The sequence below is a fragment of the Staurois parvus genome, unplaced genomic scaffold (assembly GCF_062004578.1).
Source record: "Staurois parvus isolate SC_StPar_1 unplaced genomic scaffold, SC_StPar_1.0 ptg000882l, whole genome shotgun sequence".
Lineage (NCBI taxonomy): Eukaryota > Metazoa > Chordata > Amphibia > Anura > Ranidae > Staurois > Staurois parvus.
This window is the reverse complement of record NW_028318678.1, coordinates 1,030,295-1,050,180: the sequence shown is the minus strand read 5'-3', so window position 1 is coordinate 1,050,180 and position 19,886 is coordinate 1,030,295. Positions and strand designations below refer to the sequence as shown.

Genomic DNA, 19,886 nt, shown 5'->3' with positions numbered 1-19,886 from the left:
AGTCTCTCATGGGTCCCTGTACGGCCTCCCATTGCTGCTGTCTCCATCGCCACACTCTGCTGCCATGTGCCACTTTCAGGTCTCTTCACACTGCTGGTGTGTTAAATTTTTTGACATAGGGTGCAGGCAGATTACGGGCCTCACATAGCTGCTGCCAGGCCCCTAATCTGCCATGGGCCCCTATATACCGCCTCCTCATGCTGCTGCCAAGTCTAGAGTCTGTCATGGGTCCCTGTACGGCCTCCCATTGCTGCTGTCTCCATCGCCACACTCTGCTGCCATGTGCCACTTTCAGGTCTCTTCACACTGCTGGTGTGTTAAATTTTTTGACATAGGGTGCAGGCAGATTACGGGCCTCACATAGCTGCTGCCAGGCCCCTAATCTGCCATGGGCCCCTATATACCGCCTCCTCATGCTGCTGCCAAGTCTAGAGTCTGTCATGGGTCCCTGTACGGCCTCCCATTGCTGCTGTCTCCATCGCCACACTCTGCTGCCATGTGCCACTTTCAGGTCTCTTCACACTGCTGGTGTGTTAAATTTTTTGACATAGGGTGCAGGCAGATTACGGGCCTCACATAGCTGCTGCCAGGCCCCTAATCTGCCATGGGCCCCTATATACCGCCTCCTCATGCTGCTGCCAAGTCTAGAGTCTGTCATGGGTCCCTGTACGGCCTCCCATTGCTGCTGTCTCCATCGCCACACTCTGCTGCCATGTGCCACTTTCAGGTCTCTTCACACTGCTGGTGTGTTAAATTTTTTGACATAGGGTGCAGGCAGATTACGGGCCTCACATAGCTGCTGCCAGGCCCCTAATCTGCCATGGGCCCCTATATACCGCCTCCTCATGCTGCTGCCAAGTCCAGAGTCTCTCATGGGTCCCTGTACGGCCTCCCATTGCTGCTGTCTCCATCGCCACACTCTGCTGCCATGTGCCACTTTCAGGTCTCTTCACACTGCTGGTGTGTTAAATTTTTTGACATAGGGTGCAGGCAGATTACGGGCCTCACATAGCTGCTGCCAGGCCCCTAATCTGCCATGGGCCCCTATATACCGCCTCCTCATGCTGCTGCCAAGTCTAGAGTCTGTCATGGGTCCCTGTACGGCCTCCCATTGCTGCTGTCTCCATCGCCACACTCTGCTGCCATGTGCCACTTTCAGGTCTCTTCACACTGCTGGTGTGTTAAATTTTTTGACATAGGGTGCAGGCAGATTACGGGCCTCACATAGCTGCTGCCAGGCCCCTAATCTGCCATGGGCCCCTATATACCGCCTCCTCATGCTGCTGCCAAGTCCAGAGTCTCTCATGGGTCCCTGTACGGCCTCCCATTGCTGCTGTCTCCATCGCCACACTCTGCTGCCATGTGCCACTTTCAGGTCTCTTCACACTGCTGGTGTGTTAAATTTTTTGACATAGGGTGCAGGCAGATTACGGGCCTCACATAGCTGCTGCCAGGCCCCTAATCTGCCATGGGCCCCTATATACCGCCTCCTCATGCTGCTGCCAAGTCTAGAGTCTGTCATGGGTCCCTGTACGGCCTCCCATTGCTGCTGTCTCCATCGCCACACTCTGCTGCCATGTGCCACTTTCAGGTCTCTTCACACTGCTGGTGTGTTAAATTTTTTGACATAGGGTGCAGGCAGATTACGGGCCTCACATAGCTGCTGCCAGGCCCCTAATCTGCCATGGGCCCCTATATACCGCCTCCTCATGCTGCTGCCAAGTCCAGAGTCTCTCATGGGTCCCTGTACGGCCTCCCATTGCTGCTGTCTCCATCGCCACACTCTGCTGCCATGTGCCACTTTCAGGTCTCTTCACACTGCTGGTGTGTTAAATTTTTTGACATAGGGTGCAGGCAGATTACGGGCCTCACATAGCTGCTGCCAGGCCCCTAATCTGCCATGGGCCCCTATATACCGCCTCCTCATGCTGCTGCCAAGTCTAGAGTCTGTCATGGGTCCCTGTACGGCCTTCCATTGCTGCTGTCTCCATCGCCACACTCTGCTGCCATGTGCCACTTTCAGGTCTCTTCACACTGCTGGTGTGTTAAATTTTTTGACATAGGGTGCAGTCAGATTACGGGCCTCACATAGCTGCTGCCAGGCCCCTAATCTGCCATGGGCCCCTATATACCGCCTCCTCATGCTGCTGCCAAGTCCAGAGTCTCTCATGGGTCCCTGTACGGCCTCCCATTGCTGCTGTCTCCATCGCCACACTCTGCTGCCATGTGCCACTTTCAGGTCTCTTCACACTGCTGGTGTGTTAAATTTTTTGACATAGGGTGCAGGCAGATTACGGGCCTCACATAGCTGCTGCCAGGCCCCTAATCTGCCATGGGCCCCTATATACCGCCTCCTCATGCTGCTGCCAAGTCTAGAGTCTGTCATGGGTCCCTGTACGGCCTCCCATTGCTGCTGTCTCCATCGCCACACTCTGCTGCCATGTGCCACTTTCAGGTCTCTTCACACTGCTGGTGTGTTAAATTTTTTGACATAGGGTGCAGGCAGATTACGGGCCTCACATAGCTGCTGCCAGGCCCCTAATCTGCCATGGGCCCCTATATACCGCCTCCTCATGCTGCTGCCAAGTCTTGCTGCTGTCTCCATCGCCACACTCTGCTGCCATGTGCCACTTTCAGGTCTCTTCACACTGCTGGTGTGTTAAATTTTTTGACATAGGGTGCAGGCAGATTACGGGCCTCACATAGCTGCTGCCAGGCCCCTAATCTGCCATGGGCCCCTATATACCGCCTCCTCATGCTGCTGCCAAGTCTAGAGTCTGTCATGGGTCCCTGTACCCTATGCACCCATTGCTGCTGTCTCCATCGCCACACTCTGCTGCCATGTGCCACTTTCAGGTCTCTTCACACTGCTGGTGTGTTAAATTTTTTGACATAGGGTGCAGGCAGATTACGGGCCTCACATAGCTGCTGCCAGGCCCCTAATCTGCCATGGGCCCCTATATACCGCCTCCTCATGCTGCTGCCAAGTCCAGAGTCTGTCATGGGTCCCTGTACGGCCTCCCATTGCTGCTGTCTCCATCGCCACACTCTGCTGCCATGTGCCACTTTCAGGTCTCTTCACACTGCTGGTGTGTTAAATTTTTTGACATAGGGTGCAGGCAGATTACGGGCCTCACATAGCTGCTGCCAGGCCCCTAATCTGCCATGGGCCCCTATATACCGCCTCCTCATGCTGCTGCCAAGTCTAGAGTCTGTCATGGGTCCCTGTACGGCCTCCCATTGCTGCTGTCTCCATCGCCACACTCTGCCATGTGCCACTTTCAGGTCTCTTCACACTGCTGGTGTGTTTAATTTTTTGACATAGGGTGCAGGCAGATTACGGGCCTCACATAGCTGCTGCCAGGCCCCTAATCTGCCATGGGCCCCTATATACCGCCTCCTCATGCTGCTGCCAAGTCCAGAGTCTCTCATGGGTCCCTGTACGGCCTCCCATTGCTGCTGTCTCCATCGCCACACTCTGCTGCCATGTGCCACTTTCAGGTCTCTTCACACTGCTGGTGTGTTAAATTTTTTGACATAGGGTGCAGGCAGATTACGGGCCTCACATAGCTGCTGCCAGGCCCCTAATCTGCCATGGGCCCCTATATACCGCCTCCTCATGCTGCTGCCAAGTCTAGAGTCTGTCATGGGTCCCTGTACGGCCTCCCATTGCTGCTGTCTCCATCGCCACACTCTGCTGCCATGTGCCACTTTCAGGTCTCTTCACACTGCTGGTGTGTTAAATTTTTTGACATAGGGTGCTGGCAGATTACGGGCCTCCCATTGCTGCTGCCAGACATGTAATCTGCCATGGGCCCCCGTACCGACTCCTCATGCTGTGACGTTGCAACAAAGTGTAATTCAACCCTACATATGTTAGACCGCCTTTACGAACAGCTAAAGGCCATCACAGATTTCCTGATGTTAAAAGCGGATAAAGGTACTCCCTGTGTAACTTAGATGTCAGCCATTGTCAGCTCATGTGTGACACCTGCGCTTGCTCAGGCCCTTTGAGGAGGCCACGCTATTCGTGAGTCGGCAGGACTATGGGATGAATGAGGTCAAATCGGCCATGGGCCCCCGTACCGCCTGTTCACGCTGATGCTGGTCCCACAGTGTGACCTGGGTCCCTGTACGGCCTCCCATTGCTTCCACTCTGCCATGTGCCACTTTGAAATATCCTCACACTCCTGCGGTTGTCCATTTTGTCATAGGTTGCTGGCGGATTACAGGCCTTCCATAGGTGCCACCAAGCCCCATATCGGCCATGGGCCCCCGTACCGCCTGGTCACGCTGCTGCTGGGCCCACAGTGTGACCTGGGTCCCTGTACCGCCTCCCATTGCTCCCACTCTGCCATGTGCCACTTTCAGGTCTCCTCACGCTCCTGCTGGTTTCCATTTTGTCATAGGTTGCTGTATGGCCTCCCATTGCTGCTGCCTCCACCGCCACACTGTGGCTCCAAACACTGGTTTTGGCCCCGTGACTGGCCAAAGGAGTGAAGTGTGCAGTGATTCTAAGATCGACGGCACTCATCTGCATGTCATACTGACAGACAGTATTATTTCTCTTCCCCAGCAGACTCCAAGGGCATTTAAATTAAAGGTACAGTGTTCTGCACTAATATTAAGTCTCTCTGAAGCCTAGAAACACCCTTTTTTAAGTTAAATTCACAGCGAATTTATTCGACTCGAATCGAATATTGTCCACGAATTCGCCGAATCAGTCGAATCGAATTTTTCATTTCTTCGCTCATCTCTAATTATTATTATTATACAGGATTTATATCGTGCCAACAGTTTGTTCAGTGCTTTACAATATAACGGGAGACAATACAGCAACAATACAGTTCAATACAGGAATAGGAGGGCCCTGCTCCTTGGAGCTTACAATCTAGGAGATGCATCTGAGGACACCATCCCACTGATGGGTTCCAACCATTGTTTTTTGCTTCAAATTTTGTCACCTCCAAAGATCAACAACCACCCAGCTACCATGACATACAATGAAACCAGAAAACAAAACACAGGGTGGGTGGGAGATTTCTTCCTCCGTCTGCCACCCTGCACTGAAGACCTTGTGACTCTACACCACTCCCTAGGGTGCCCAAGGCCCCACCCAACCCCACGCCACCCCCAATCAAGTGAGCCTGCATATTCTAAAACTCTGCCAGCCTGACCTTAACCTTTTCCTAGCTGTCTTCCCTCCTCACACAGTCATGTCTGCCCACTGCTATCTTTATACCCCTCGCTGGAGGGAGGGCATGGGCGGCATATATTGGAACAGATCCTCTCCATTTTTCTCCTGCAACTGCTGAAAGTCGCCTTCTCCTCCTCTCCCTCCCAGCATTCAGTGACTGCAGGAGGAAACTGTTCATATTCAAAATAAATAAAAATTTAAATTCTGAACCAATTAATTTCATTGTGACCCACGACCAGTTACCAAATCACTTCAAAATGTTGAACTCGGGGCGGAATGACCATTTGGAAACTCGGGCACTGCCCGAGATCCTGGGGTCAGTAGGGGGCCCCATGAGATGCCCCGGTACCTTTTTCATAGGCTTTTTTGAGTTTGGGCAAGGACAAAGGGGCCCCATGATCCCCTATTGCCCGGAGGCCCCATGAGTTGTCAATCCGCCCCTGGTTGAACCCCAATGCTCTAAACCACAGAGGAGCATAGGACTTTACCTTGGCTTGTAGCTCAAGAGCTTCATCTGAGAGCTGCTAAGATGCTTCCCTGTCAAACACCGATGCCAGGACTAGAACCATCTTTAAATTTACCAGGAGAGATGAGGGCTGATAACATTGTTTCCCGGTCTTCTGCTGCCAGCAAGCAGCAGCTTGTATTTTCTCTCGGTCCTCTGTGATTTCATTAGAGACGTGAGCACTGAACGAGAATATGCAGGCAGAAAAATGAGAGCTCTGGAATTGTTTGCTGACCTCCTCGCTCCTGAGAGAGAGGGAGAGAGACTTGGGGACTCGTTATAGTGTTTGTTCACAAACAGATTCCTCAAATCCACCGAGGACTGCAGTTCAAGGCAGGGATGCACTTTACCAGGGAGGAAAAATCACACTCGTAGGGCTCAGCTGAGACGCGTGAGTGGACCAGACATAATCAGCCAGCAGGAATCTCGTATGCTGATTATTGGAGTGAGAGAAAATTGCACATTCACCCTACAAATATTGTATCTGGAATTCTAAGAAAAGTATTTATAACTCTGTACGGGAGGGTGTGCATCTCCAAAAATCAATTGTCAAGTGATAATAATTATTTTTTAAAGCGTGGTTTTTGAAAAATGTGATGGTTGTAAGACCACGTGTTGGAATAAAACTGTGAACCTGATGAACAACGCATTTCTTTTCCCCACAGAAAAGCCACAAGTCGAATTAGCATGACATCTAAACATTGGCAAGGTCCATATCTCTCATGTCTATCAGTAACATCTGAACACAGTAAACATGCTGGGGTATATGGGGCTTCCTGGGTAATTCACCCTCAAGGTTTACAGAAAAAGCACTGAAGTCATCCTTTTAGAAGTTCAGCTCCCACGTGAACAGTGATTCAGCAGCTCAGTCCCTGTGCTTTCCATTCCAACAGCGTCTTAGCAACTCACCTCACCATGCTCCCCCCTCCCAGCAGTGTCTCAGCAGTCTTTCATACTCCCAATCACCAATGCCAACACATTAAAGAAGCACTGGGAAAAGAAAATGACCCTAGTGCTTTTTTTGTGAACTTTGTGGATGAATTTCTCCACAACGCCTGCTGCTACAGAGGTCAGTTAGGGTTTGCTTGGAGGCTTACCTACTGTAGCCTGGCCACAAGTTTATTTAAAAAGTAACTTTGCTATGATTACCTGACTAGACAGGACCCTTTACCTGTAAGAACTTCCAATCCCAGCACATGTGCACCTTTAGCCAACTTTGCAAACCAAAATCTTTTCTGATTCTCTTCTCAGGGTCATCAGCAGAGCACCAGGACTCAAACTAGTGGTGGAGACACTAATTTCCTCTTTGAGACCAATCGGAAACATTGTCCTCATCTGCTGCGCTTTCTTCATCATCTTTGGGATTCTGGGAGTTCAGGTACAAGACAATAAGTGAGCCATGACAATGATGTCTTGTCATATAGACAAGCATGCACACTGGAAATGATATGCCACTATTAAAGGATTTCTGCTATATACTGCTTGATAAATTAATATGTGTAAAGAATAAATAGATATGAATGTTTTCAACTATTTCAAAGGAACAATATCACTTCAATAAAAGTGATTATATGCATTAAGTAAAGGGACTCAAATAGTATTTAAAGATATTCTCCCTTGAGAAGAGACACACAAGAGGCGATATGATAGTGATATACAAATATCTTAATAGTTTTTCTGGCAGAAAACTATTGAATCTCAGGTTGCTCATGAAGTAGGGGCGGACTGACCATTCGAGCACTCGGCACTGCCCGAGGGCCCGGGGTCAGTAGCGGCCCCATGAAATGCCCCTGGTACCTTTTTATAGGCTTTTTTTTAGTGTGGCAAGGACATAGGGGCCCCGTGATCCCCTATTGCCTGGGGGCCCCATAAGTTGTCAGTCCGCTCTTGTCATGAAGACATGTAGCCACTTAATGAAGTTGATTGAGAAGCTCTTTACCCATAAACTGCTTGGGGGTTCTTTACTGTTAGAGCGGTAAGGATGTGGGACTCCCTTCCACAGTCAGTGGTTTTAATGGGAAGTGTTGCTAATTTAAAAAAAAACTTTTAGATGGGCATCTTATTGAACACAATATACAGAGATATGGGAAGTGGTAAAGACATAAACACACATCCACACAGGTTGAACTGGATGAACTGTGTGTTTATTCAACCTTATCTATATTTATCATATACAGTATATACAGTCAGGTCCATAAATATTGGGACATCGACACAATTCTAACATTTTTGGCTCTATACACCACCACAATGGATCTGAAATGAAACAAACAAGATGTGCTTTAACTGCAGACTGTCGGCTTTAATTTGAGGGTATTTACATCCAAATCAGGTGAACGGTGTAGAAATTACAACAGTTTGCATATGTGCGTCCCACTTGGTAAGGGACCAAAAGTAATGGGACAATTGGCTTCTCAGCTGTTCCATGGCCAGGTATGTGTTATTCCCTCATTATCCCAATTACAATGAGCAGATAAAAGGTCCAGAGTTCATTTCACGTGTGCTATTTGCATTTGGAATCTGTTGCTGTCAACTCTCAAGATGAGATTCAAAGAGCTGTCACTATCAGTGAAGCAAGCCATCATTAGGCTGAAAAAACAAAACAAACCCATCAGAGAGATAGCAAAAACATTTGGCGTGGCCAAAACAACAGTTTGGAACATTCTTAAAAAGAAGGAACGCACCGGTGAGCTCAGCAACACCAAAAGACCCGGAAGACCACGGAAAACAACTGTGGTGGATGACCGAAGAATTCTTTCCCTGGTGAAGAAAACACCCTTCACAACAGTTGGCCAGATCAAGAACACTCTCCAGGAGGTAGGTGTATGTGTGTCAAAGTCAACAATCAAGAGAAGACTTCACCAGAGTGAATACAGAGGGTTCACCACAAGATGTAAACCAGTGGTGAGCCTCAAAAACAGGAAGGCCAGATTAAAGTTTGCCAAACGACATCTAAAAAAGCCTTCACAGTTCTGGAACAACATCCTATGGACAGATGAGACCAACATCAACTTGTACCAGAGTGATGGGAAGAGAAGAGTATGGAGAAGGAAAGGAACTGCTCATGATCCTAAGCATACCACCTCATCAGTGAAGCATGGTGGTGGTAGTGTCATGGCGTGGGCATGTATGGCTGCCAATGGAACTGCTTCTCTTGTATTTATTGATGATGTGACTGCTGACAAAAGCAGCCGGATGAATTGTGAAGTGTTTCGGGCAATATTATCTGCTCATATTCAGCCAAATGCTTCAGAACTCATTGGACGCCGCTTCACAGTGCAGATGGACAATGACCCAAAGCAGACTGCAAAAGCAACCAAAGAGATTTTTAAGGGAAAGAAGTGGAATGTTATGCAATGGCCAAGTCAATCACCTGACCTGAATCCGATTGAGCATGCATTTCACTTGCTGAAGACAAAACTGAAGGGAAAATGCCCCAAGAACAAGCAGGAACTGAAGACAGTTGCAGTAGAGGCCTGGCAGAGCATCACCAGGGATGAAACCCAGCGTCTGGTGATGTCTATGCGTTCCAGACTTCAGGCTGTAATTGACTGCAAAGGATTTGCAAACAAGTATTAAAAAGTGAAAGTTTGATTTATGATTATTATTCTGTCCCATTACTTTTGGTCTCTTAACAAGTGGGAGGCACATATGCAAACTGTTGTAACTCCTACACCGTTTACCTGATTTGGATGTAAATACCCTCAAATTAAAGCTGACAGTCTGCAGTTAAAGCACATCTTGTTCGTTTCATTTCAAATCCATTGTGGTGGTGTATAGAGCCAAAAATGTTAGAATTGTGTCGATGTCCCAATATTTATGGACCTGACTGTACATATATTTTATATGTGGCTCTGTTTGCAACCAGTCATTGTCTTCATACTGTCCATGCCTACCTTTACCCGTGACAACTGGTCCCCCTATATTTTTTCCTGGTGTCACAGAAACAGGAAATTAGGGAAACTCTTTCTCCCTTGCCAAAAGAGACTAGACAGAAATATTAAATTTTGTACCAAGGCAAAGGGAGGTCAGTGATACCATTGCTACTAGGGATTCACCAGTACCAATACTGGTATTGGTATCGGTGCCGTTACCAAATATTTTCATGAGCACTTGTACTCGTGAAAATGCTCCCGATACCGGAAACTGATACTTTGCGGTTTTTTTTGTCAGTACAAATTGCACCACAAAGATTAGCATGCGATTTAAAACAAGAATGCGATTCCTGTCCAAATCGCATGCGGTTTCCTCACTGCTCTTTTGTGAACACAGACTTGTCATAGCGTGAGTTCACACAGGAGCGGTGCAGGAAAGCTCACTGCAGGCATGAGCGGAGAGTGGGGATGTCTACTATGGAAGCTGATGGTCCATATTCTCACTGGTAGGAGAGGAGAGAAAGCGGCAGGGATTTCAGATTCCTCCCGCTTTCTCTCCTCTCTTTGCAGGTATGACAGTTCAGGATAGAGGGCTTTTGATTGGTCAGCACCGTCACATGGACGGTGCAGACCAATCAGATGCCGTCTAGTCTGTACTGTCATCGCTGCAAGGAGAGGAGAGAAAGCCGCTTCACAGGTCTGGGGATTTGAAATCCCCCGGCTTTCTCTCCTTTCCTTGCAGCGATGACAGTATGGGCTAGATGGCATCTGATTGGTCCACACTGTCCATGTGACTGTGCTGACCAATCAAAAGCCCTCTAGCCCGAACTGTCATACCTGCAAGGAGAGAGAAAGCGGAAGGAATTTGAAATCCCCGCCACTTTCTCTCCTCTCCTACCACTGAGAATATGGACCACAGGTCTGGGGATTTGAAATCCCTGTGGCTTTCTCTCCTCTCCTACTGCTGAGAATACGGAGCATCTCACTCCATAGTATACATCCCCACACATCTACACGCTCACTCTCCTATTCTCCGCTGTGGGAAACCTCCCTGCACCGCACTTGTGTGAACTCAGAAGCAGAGTAGAAAACACATGCAATTTGGGCAGAAATCACATTCCTGTTAAAATCGCATGCTATGCTTTGCAGTGCAGTTTGCGTCCATACATTTTGTATTGACGAAAATTGCACTGCAAAGTATCCGTATCGGCGAAAGTATCAGTACTTGTACTCTCTGATAAAAAAAAAGGGTATCGGTGCATCCCTAATTGCTACTAATATAGTATTACTAATATTTTTATCCTGCCTCATAAACTGAAGACATATCTAAATAGTTAAAGAAAAAAATTAAACAAATCAAAAGCAGAACCTTACATACCCTATAAAAAGTGAAAAGTATTAGTATGGCCCTGGTGAAAAAACAGTGTTTATTTATTTAATTACAGGTACTTATATAGCACCATCAATTTACGCAGCACTTTACATATATATTGTACATTCACATCAGTCCCTACAATCTAGGGTCCCAAACTTTCATACATACACATACTAGGGTCAATTTAGACAGGATCCAATTAACCTACCAGCATGTCTTTGTAGTCTGGGAACTCCGGTTTCCTCCCAGAGGAAACCCACACAGGCAGAGCGTGCAAACTCCAGGCAGGTGCTGCCATGGTTGGGATTTGAACCAACGACCCCAGTACTGCCAGGTGGAAGTGCTAACCATTTAGCCTCTGTGCTGCACTAATATTAATATCCAAAAAAATCTGGTTATCATCTGTAAAAAAAACAAAAAACAAAACCAAAAGTCACCCCAGTTTTATCCCAAAAGCCAGATGTTGAAATATTGCAAAGTAAATCGTATTCGCTCCTAAAAATATAAAACCTGGAGAACAAACTCTTTGCAGTTATACTTAAATGTAAAAAGCGTCCAAAATTGTTGGTCAGTGAACATTTTGAGGAAAGCTTTTTATCAGCCTTTGGATTATGGCGATAAATATAATAGCCACAACTTGTCGCTTATTCATGTGGTTCTTATCACCTCCTGGTACATAAGAGCCAATCCAGCGGGTGGACCGGCCATAAGTAGCAAGGCCACATGCTGGGTTAAAAGCATGCATTCTTCAACGCGTTTCACCACTGTCATGGCTTACTCAGAAGGGCATAATCAGCCACCCCCAGAAGGGGGAGTGCAAGGAGGAAGGGAACTGTGCTATAGAATTGACTAGGCAAATGTTCTAGCAAAGTTAACAAGCACATTACAAGTGACAAAAAAATTATTTATAGAAAGTAAATCGCTGCAAGTAGGAATTTTCAATATTTGATTATGCTGTGCTTTTACCTGCATTTTTGGTTGCTGTCAGGGTCTCTTTGACATGTTAGTCATCATCTGAGAAATGTCCTTGCTGGGGTTGTGAAAGGTGTATCAGAAGCATGCTATTTGCCTGTAGGATAAAAGTCAGTCTTTATTTCAGCTCTTCAAGGGCAAGTTCTATTCCTGCGAGGGGCCGGATGTTCGCAATGTCACCAACCGATCAGAATGCAACGGGCCGCGCAACAAGTGGGTGAGACGGAAATACAACTTCGATAACCTTGGTCAGGTACGTTGCTAAAAATTTTAAACAGACCAGTCAAACCAAATGTTTAACTTATACAGCTGATAGTTCCTGGCTTTTATTTAATTCTTGAGCTGAAGGAAACCAGCAAACTATGCAGGCTTAGCTTTTCTGACCTACAGATGTAATCTATTTGCTGTGGGAACTATGAATATATTTTTTCCTCTAGCTTTAGTGAATTGGGCTCACTGAAAAAAAAATGCCCTATACTCCTATAAAGCAGAACTCCAAGGAACTAGCACCTAAAGTACATGTCCAACAAATGTGTCCTACCTTCATGTCCACAGTTCAACACCATCCAACTCCCTTGTCCATAAAATCTTAATAATGATACTAAAACAAAAGAAAATTCCCAAAGTTCTGCTTCCCTGGCCAGACCACAGGATGCTGATTAGACAATAAAAGAGCTGTGGCACACTAATGAGGTCATCACTGTCATCTACTGTAAGCAGGCAAACATTAGACCCTGAGTGTCCCACAGTGCTGACCCTTGCTTTCCATCCATTAGGCCTCAGTTACATGGGTGGTCATGGGGGAGTGATAAGATAAGATAATGCAGCACACTAATGAAGTCATCACTCTGCTGTCCCCTACTGTAAGCAGACAAGCAGTAGACCCTGAGTATCTTACAGTGCTAAGCTTTGCTCTCAGCCCTTTAGACCTCAATGACATGGGCGGCCATGGGGGAGTGGTAAGATAGGCAGAAGGGACCAGAAGCACCGGACTGAGCCATGCAGGGCCGCCATCTGAGGGGTACCACCGGTTCTCCTGTAGGTGTCCCGGACAGCAGGATGATCGATGTGGACAGGGAGAGCAGTTGCAGAATGATGCCCTGCGTATCTCTCCCTCCAGCAGCTGAAAGCTGGTTTCTCCCCCTCTCCCTCCCGCCGGCTCTCTACTGCTGGAGGGAGAGAAAGACCTGGCCAGATCTAGGGGGTGCACTGGTGTTCCTGAGTGGCCGCTCTCTGCTAACCTTCTTCCCCCGCCCGCACTCAGAGCTGGGACCAAGGGAAAGTCTGGAGCAGGGAGAGGAGAAGTGGCAGAGAGGAAAGAGCTGGGAGGAGGTGAGTTTTGTTGTGTTCTCTGGGCTCTTCCTCCTGTCCATGCAGCACATGAGACAGGATCACTGATAGATCATATGGGACTGTACACACACACATAGTATGATTACCACCCCCTGCCCACATTTCCTGCTGCCCGTAGATCAGCAGCCCTTAGAGGAGGTAGGGGGCGGTAATCATACTGTCTGTGTGTGCAGTCCCATACGATCTATCAGTGATCCTGTCTCATATGCTGCATGGGCGACAAGAGGGAAAGCCCAGAGAACACAGCTCACCTCCTCCTGGCTTTTTCCTTTCCACTTTTTCTAGGAAGTGTAATGGGGATTTTGGGAAGGGGGGTGGTATTTTCTAGGAGGAAATGGGGGGGATATGTGCTAGTAGGGGAGAGAGAGAAGAGAGAGGGAAAAGAGAGAGAGAGGGGGGGGGAGAAAGAGGGAGAAAGAGAGAGAGAGAGGGAGAAAGAGAGAGGGGGAGGGGGAAGATAGAGAAGGAAGAGAGGGAGAGAGGGGGGGGGAAGGGAGGGAGGGAGAAAGGGAGAGAGGGGGAGAGAGTGAAAAGGAGAATAAAGAGAGGGAGAGAGAGAGAAAGAGAAGGAAGAGAGGGAGAGAGAGAGAAAAAGAGAAGGAAGAGAGAGAGAAGGAGAAAGAGAGAGGGAGAGAGAGAATCATATACATATACACACACTCATTGAACTCTCTCGCTCTCTCATTGTGGGGGTGCACAATTTTTGTGTTGCCTAGGGCAGCACAAAACCCTAATACACCACTGCAGTTACATGGGCCGCCATGGGGGAATGGTAAGAAAGGCGCTTGAGAACTGGTTTTACTGCCCCCCTTCTGCCCTTTCTGTTTGGCAGGTGGAATGCCACCAAACGTTACCCATTTAAGTGAATAGGGCCGTTTTGCAACTGCATGTATTGCCCGTGAGCTTTCACTGGTTAAAACAGGTGTTCAGGAGGTAACCGCGCCACCTGTTAAATACCTCTGAAAAATGCCATCCATCGCAAATCGCATTTCAGAGGGGTGGTACAAAAGACTGCAAAAGTGCTTAGTGTACAGAGGGCTCAGCCTTTTTTTCCAGGCTAAGTACAGTTTCTGCAAGTACTGAAAAATACCTGTTGATCCTGTTCTAAATATTGTGTTCTTGTAACTTCCTGTGCATTGAACTGAAATCTCACACTATCATATCAGCCTTTCCAGTTATCTTCTGTGGTGAACTGCAGGACACCCCCTACCAGGGGCGGACTGACAACTCATGGGGCCCCCGGGCAATAGGGGATCATGGGGCCCCTGTGTACTTGCCCAAACGCAAAAAAGCCTATGAAAAAGGTACCAGAGGCATCTCATGGGACCCCCTACTGACCCAGGGCCCTCGGGCAGTGCCCGAGTTTCCAAATGGTCAGTCCGCCCCTGCCCCCTACTCTATGTAATGGAAATGAGGAGAGGGAAGTGTGTCCTGGTAGGTTCACCAGGTGAAACAAAAGGGGACAAAGCCAATACGAATGAAAACTGTTGCAGCCACCACATCTGAGGACTGATAAACTGCAATATACACTGCTCAAAAAAATTAAAGGAACACTTTGAAAACACATCAGATCTCAATATCAAAAAATCGCCTGCTGCATATCTATACTGATATGGACTGGGTAATGTGTTAGGAACGTAAGGACGCCCCATCGTTTGATGAAAATGCAAATGATCAACCTACAGATGACTGAATTCAAAGACATCCCAAAAATCAAAGTGAAAAAATTATGCAGCAGGATAGTCCATTTTGCTGAAATTTCATTGCAGCAACTCAGAATGGAACAATGGACAATGTCGGGGGAGGCTCCTAATGAGACAACGGATGGTGTCCTGGGGTATTTCCACCCAGATCTGGACCAGGGCATCACTGAGCTCCTGGACAGTCTGAGGTGCAACCTGGCGGCATCGGATGGACCGAAACATGATATTCTAGAGGTGTTCTATTGAATTTAGGTCAGGCGAGCGTGGGGGCCTTTCAATGGTATCAATTCCTTCATCCTCCAGGAACTGCTTGCATACTCTCACCACATGAGGCCAGGCAATGTCATGCACCAGGAGGAATCCAAGACCCACTGCACCAGCGTAGGGTCTGACAATGGGTCCAAGGATTTCATCCTGATACCTAATGGCAGTCAGGGTGCCATTGTCTAGCCTGTAGAGGTCTGTACGTCCCTCCATGGATATGCTTCTCAAGACCACTGACCCACCACCAAAATGGTCATGCCGAATGATGTTACAGGCAGCATAATGTTCTCCACAACTTCTCCAGACCCTTTCACATCTGTCATATGTGCTCAGGGTGAACCTGTGAAAAACACAGAGCGCCAGTAGTGGACCTGCCAATTCTGGTGTTCAATGGCAAATGGAAATCAAGCTCTATCGTGCCGGGCAGTGATCATAGGGCCCACTAGAGGCCCTCAGGCCACCCTCATGAAGTCTGATTGTTTGATCAGAGACATTCACACCAGTGGCCAGCTGGAGGTCATTTTGTAGGGCTCTGTTAGGGCTCATCGTTTTCCTCCTTGCACAAAAGAACAGATACTGGTCCTGCTGATGGGTTAAGGACCTTCTACAGCCCTGTCCAGCTCTCCTAAAGTAACTGCCTGTCTCATGGAAACTCTCCATGCTCTTGAGACTGTGCTGGGAGACACAGAAAACCTTCAGGCAATTGCACGTATTGATGTGCCATCCTGGATAAGTTGGACTGCCTGTCCAAGCTCTGTAGGGTCCAGGTCTCGCCTCATGCTACCAGTAGAGACACTGACCCTAGGGAAATGCAAAAGTAGCAAAAAACAGTCAGAAAAGATGAGTAGGGAAAAAAATTTCAGTGGTTTGGAGGTCATCTCATTGTTGCCCATCTAGTGCACCTGTTGTTAATTTAATTAACACCAAAGCAGCTGAAACTGATTAAAAACCCCCTCTGCTACTTACCTGACCAGATCAATATCCCAGGGGTTTAATTGACTTGATGCTATACTCTTTTGAGTAGTGTATTACTTTTCTGTTTCTTGGCTTAGATAGGCTTTAAATGCAGTTAATCAGTTTGAAGTAATAAATATATGCAAGAAATTGTGTTCGAGTTCAACTTCAGATTACACTGTGTATAGTACAGCAGAAGTGCTGAGTCTCTCCTTGCTGTATCATTAGACTTGACAAGGACAGGTTCTAGAGTGCTTATACCTCCCTACGGGAGTTCCTGAGACAAGGAAGACAGCAGTTGATTTCTGCCCACCAGTATCTCCCAGAAACTGAATTAACAGGTTGTCATTATTTCCTGCTGAGCCAACAATCTGTTCCAGGAACATAGTTGACAAGGAATGTACAGGTAAAAGGAAAGGTCTTGGGTGCAAGTCCAGGCAAGGTGTTAATAATGGGTCAGTCAAGTTCTTCACTTCTAAATGTTCACCTCTCCTCTGTTGTTTGCACCCCACCACCTTGAGCACCTGTCTTTTAACTGCTGTCAATGTTCTACAATTCTTTGTTATCTTGGAAATTTGCAAGCCTGTGGATGTTGCTAATGTAGGCTGTGTTCTTTCTCTAGGCCCTCATGTCACTATTTGTTCTGTCGTCTAAAGATGGCTGGGTGAACATTATGTATGACGGACTGGACGCGGTGGCCCCCAATGTACAGGTACAACGATTAATACACATCTGCTTTAAAGTTGGCATTTAAGAAATATGCAAACTGCTATTGCGGGCTTTGTTTAAAGGTGGAGGTTCAAGGGCCCTCATCCTTAGTGATTCAGTGATGCAGATGCATGCTTGGAGTTCCTGATTTTATTAGCTGCGTATTTGTTCCAGGTCAGTAGCTTACTAGGTAAGAAGGAAGGATTAAAACGACAAGCTCAACTTGCACCTTTGAAGACAAGTCACCATTGGCAACTTCTGTATTTCTTTCCTGAGAGCTTCCCTCTAAGGGCCTGTTCACACATACTGTGCTTGGGTGGTGGAGCAGGAGCAATTCATCCTAGGCTGGTGCCCATTCAGAATGAAAGGATTGTGCACTCAAATATTCTAATATACACTCACCAGCCAATTTATTAGGTCCACCTGTTCAATGGCTTAGTAACACAAATTGCTAATCAGCCAATCACATGGTAGCAACTCAATGCATTTAGGCATCTAGACGTGGTGAAGATAACTTGCTGAAGTTGAAACTGAGCATCAGAATGGGGAACAAAAGGGATTTAAGTGACATTGAATGTGGCATGGTTGTTGGTGCCATATGGGCTAGTCTGAATATTTCAAAAACCCCTAATCTTCTGGGATTTTCACGCACAACCATCTCTAGGGTTTACAGAGAATGGTCCGAAAAAGAGAAAATATCCAGTAAGCGACAGTTGTGTGGACGGAAATGCCTTGTTGAGGTCAGAGGAGAATGGGCAGACAGGTTCAAGATGATAGAAAGGCAACAGTAACTCATGTTAATTTGGACCAAAATGTCTGAGGAATGTTTTCAATACCTTGTTAAATATATGCCAGGAAGAATTAAGGCAGTTCTGAGGGCAAAAGTGGGTCCAACCTGGCACTAGCTGGTGAGTGTAACAATAATAATGGTAAAAATCAATGTTAAATGTATTCTTAAAAGGCATAATAAAAGCATACTGAAAACACCGATTCAGCATGATAACCAGGTGACTAGTCTTTTATTGGATGAGGGGTCAGCAGTTTCAGTCTCTTTTATCAGTATTGGTTTCCTTTAGAGCAGTGATCTCCAAACTGCGGCCCATGGGTCAGAAGCAGTCCTTTGCTTGCCTTTACCTGGCCCTTGGGGCACTATTGCTGCCACTAATACAAGGCGTTTTTTCTCATACCAACAAGGCACCATTACTTCCACTGACATCAAGAATGGGGCACTATTCCTCCAACTCTAACCAACAATGAGACACTATTCCCCCAACTAAAACGAACAATGGGGCACTATTCCTTCAACTGACACCAACGATGAGGCACCATTCCTTCCAGTGACATCAATGATTGGGAAATATTCCTCTCACTGACACCGAGGATGGGGCACTTTTCCTCCCACTGCATACCACAGGAGCTATGTAATTTTTCCACTCCCACTGGCTACATTCTGGCCCACCTAAAGTCTGAAGGACAGTAAATTGGCCCTTTGTTTAAATAGTTTAGAGACCTTTGCTTTAGAGGACAAGTGTATGAATTATATAGACCCTCTTTACATCCTTGCTGGTAAAATTGTAGTGCCTGGCTGCCCACGCCTATGTACTAATGTCCCATTGACTTGAATAGAATGTTATTTCTGCAGTACAGGGGCTTCCATGTGATGTTAGTGTGCAGACAGTCAGGCACCTGATATTTATTGGCTGGGATGTAGTTTGGTAGCTGCCAGAAGTAAGTAAGTCGATGGTTCAGCTTAGGGAAGTTAAGGGGGATAGGAAGGAAACTGGGGGGTTTAATTTTTATTCATGAACTTGTGCTATAATATTCTCTGTGGGCTCAGAGATACATAATATTCAGTTTGATCTTTGAACACATGATTATTATACTTGATGTCGACATTAACTTCCAATTTGATATTCAGTAGCTCAGTTGAACATTGCTCCATCTATATGGCGCTAAGCTTATCCTAGCTTTCTCCTGTCATTGCAGCCCATCCGGAACCACAACCCTTGGATGCTCCTGTACTTCATATCCTTCCTCCTCATCGTCAGCTTCTTTGTCCTCAACATGTTCGTCGGGGTGGTGGTGGAAAACTTCCACAAGTGCCGCCAACACCAGGAGGCCGAGGAGGCCCGGCGCCGGGAAGAGAAACGGCTGCGCCGTCTGGAGAAAAAACGCAGGAGTAAGGCGTTGTATATGTCTGGTCGGTAGACTGTTTAACCAATTTTTTCTGAAGCTCTGCCTGCCGTAGTCTAGCTAGCTTCAGGCTGCATAGAACCGTTCATAGGGCGGCCAACCGGACGGAAATCATTTGAGATGGAAACAGGATGCGAGCGAGCGGTCAGTTATTGAGGACAAACCAGTGACAGGATTATCTAGTATTCCTTTTTGTTCTTTTTTGTTTTTCATATTTGGTGTAAAAGTATAATCACAGCTAAAGGGAACATACACTCTTGACACTGTCTATGTCTGGTCCACAGCAAATAATCCACTTCTGGGTCTCATTTTCGCAATAGAAAACTGACAGATGAAATCAGATTGCTTGCTACAGGCAATGCAGACCCTACGTTCTTCTTCTGCTTTAATTTTACTTTATATCATTCCTGATTCACTAGCAGGAGCAGATGTTCTCCTTGTCTTTAGGCCTACCCAACAAGGCCTTTGCTGCAACTAATTGCCAATCTCAAAGCCAATCACAATTAATTTTTCTGTCTAATCTCTACAAGTCTATAACATGCATGACCTATATATATATATATATATATATATATATATAATGGTAGAGCTAATGGCTCGAAACACACATATATACTGTATAAAAAGGGAGATATAATACATCAAAATAAAGTGGAAATTGGCACGCATCCAAAGTATCTCCCCTATTAGATTTAAAATGTAACCTTTATTCTATAATGTACAGCATTTCTTACATCAAATTTATAATCCATATTTCCACCCCTATTTTGCAACACAGGAACTAAGT

The 19,886-nt window shown here is 46.7% G+C and overlaps 1 protein-coding gene across 4 annotated transcripts in view; it reads left to right on the top strand.

Annotated features, from left to right (window-relative positions):
- Positions 1-19,886, top strand: part of CACNA1H (calcium voltage-gated channel subunit alpha1 H) — a 710,377-nt gene that overhangs the window by 605,325 nt on the left and 85,166 nt on the right. For 3 of the 4 annotated variants that reach the window (XM_089656030.1, XM_089656029.1, XM_089656027.1), the window contains 4 exons: positions 6,954-7,080; positions 12,052-12,177; positions 16,821-16,910; positions 18,893-19,106. In XM_089656030.1, the coding sequence (XP_089512156.1) occupies positions 6,954-7,080; positions 12,052-12,177; positions 16,821-16,910; positions 18,893-19,106 (557 nt within the window). The remainder of the gene's footprint in view (positions 1-6,953; positions 7,081-12,051; positions 12,178-16,820; positions 16,911-18,892; positions 19,107-19,886) is intronic. The other variant, XM_089656028.1, reaches the window with a different exon arrangement.